This window comes from Austrofundulus limnaeus, unplaced genomic scaffold (genome assembly GCF_001266775.1).
Source record: "Austrofundulus limnaeus strain Quisiro unplaced genomic scaffold, Austrofundulus_limnaeus-1.0 Scaffold910, whole genome shotgun sequence".
NCBI lineage: Eukaryota > Metazoa > Chordata > Actinopteri > Cyprinodontiformes > Rivulidae > Austrofundulus > Austrofundulus limnaeus.
Window position 1 is genome coordinate 76247 of NW_013953312.1, and position 2033 is coordinate 78279.

Consider the following 2033-nt stretch of genomic DNA (forward strand, 5'->3'; position numbering starts at 1 on the left):
GTGTGTGTGTGTGTGTGTGTGTGTGTGTGTGTGTGTGTGTGTGTGTGTGTGCGCGCTCACTAACCGTTTGCTTGATGTCTGGGATGCCGATGCGGAACACCATCATGGCGATGTGGGTGTCCTCAGATGGCACGGAGTTGGCGGTGCGCTCCTTCAGCCTCCTCGGCTGCTGCGCCTGATTGGCCGCTTGTTGGTGCGTGGGCCCGGGGTTGGACGAGTACGGATTGGCGGTGTGTCCAGGCTTCCCCTTCCTGCCGGTCTGCCGGTCCGTGGCGGGTCGCCCGGCGAACTTGCCCGACTGCCTGTGCCCGTCGCCTCTGCCTGTCCGGGACAGACCATCTCGCCTGATCTCCTCGTCCTCCTCCTCCTCGTCATCCTCATCGCCCTCCAGCTCGCCGTTCTCCTCCTCCTCCCCTTCCTCGTCCCGCTCGTCCTCCTCCATTTCCTCCTCTTCCTCTTCCTCCTCGTCCTCCTCATCCTCCGCCCCAGGATACAGATGTCTCGCGTTCCCCAGCATCCTCTGTTGCTCCTCGTCGCTGGACAGGAGGCTGAATGGCATTGTCATGGCGAAGAAGAAGGTGGCACCAGCATCATTCCCAGAGAGACACTGCAGGTGAAGAAGAAAAGTCAGCACTTGTGCTGAGTCAGCACTTTGGTCTTCTTCTTGGGACATATTATGTTTTTCCCTCTGAGTCTGATCAACAATTAGACCATTGTCCTTGTTGCCACAGTTTTCAAAAATTTTAGATAAATTATTTGTCACCAGATTAGATCAATTTATCAATAAATCTATTGTTTTAAGCAGCAGTAAATAAGAGTTTAGAGCAAATAATTCTACATCGATGGCTCCCACAGTATTGTGTTATTATTTATGTTGATTCAAAGAAAGCATTTGACACAAACAACCACATTATTCTCCTTGGAAAGTTATATAAATACAGCATTAGAGGACCTATCTAGTTATCTAAAAAACAGGAAACAGTTTGTACAAATAAATAATGTTACATCTGAACTCTGTACTACCATTTGGAGTTCCTCAGGGTTCTGTACTTGGACCAAAGTTATTTATTTTACATGTGAATGATTTGGTAATTGTGTCAGGACCTTTTGGAAATGAACAAACTTGGTTTAAACTTAATAAATTGTCATTAAATTTGGATAAAACTAACTACATGATATTCAGTAATAAAAGGGAATGATGGTGAGATTAGTAGAGTCAGTGAGGTGAAGTTTTTGGGTGTCATCATTGATGAAAAACTTATATGGAAACTTCTAAATACATTGCAGTATTGTGCAAAGTAAAGGAGTGATTTTAATGATAAAGCTCTGTATATGGTGTATGATGCAATAATTGTTCCACACTTAATCTACTGTATTAAAGTTTGGGGAAAAGCATGTAAAACAATTACTATATTTTGTTCTGCAGAAAAGAGCCACAAGAATTATCACTAAAACATTACAGCCACCCATCAAATACATTATTTTATCAGTTGAAGTTATTGAAGTTTGGTTGATTATAGTATTTTATCAGTTATGTACAAAAACATTACCTTTAAAAATCCAATTAAATTGAGTTAAAAGAGAGAGTTGTTACAATCTCAAGGGTATAGAGATGTTTGTGAAACCTAACCAGTTTGAAGGAGCGGTGTTCTTCAATCCAAGGAATAAGATTATGGAATAATCTGGAGTGTTAAATACGCCAGATCAATGTTTATGTTTAAGAGAATGATAAAAGTTGGTTTGTTGACGAAATATGAAATAGTATAATGTGTATCCATTAGGGGTGTAAGAAAATATCGATACGCTGAAATATCGCGATATTTCATTTCTCGATACTGTATCGATATTCTAAAGCCTTGTCTCTATGTGTGGCCCTGTGATGGACTTGCGACCTGTCCAGGGTGTACCCTGCCCCTCGCACTGTGACTGCTGGAAATGGGCACCAGTGACCCACGCGACCCTGAAAGGAAGAAGCGTGTACAGAAAATGGATGGATGGATGGATGGATGGATGGATGGATGGATGGATGGATG

The 2033-nt window shown here is 42.8% G+C and overlaps 1 protein-coding gene across 3 annotated transcripts in view; it reads right to left on the reverse strand.

The window, feature by feature from the left end:
- shank1 (SH3 and multiple ankyrin repeat domains 1) overlaps positions 1–2033 on the reverse strand; it is a 97282-nt gene that overhangs the window by 65973 nt on the left and 29276 nt on the right. For all 3 annotated transcript variants that reach the window (XM_014029469.1, XM_014029468.1, XM_014029467.1), the window contains exon 2: positions 65–607. In XM_014029469.1, the coding sequence (XP_013884923.1) occupies positions 65–565 (501 nt within the window). In that variant the 5' untranslated portion in view covers positions 566–607. The remainder of the gene's footprint in view (positions 1–64; positions 608–2033) is intronic.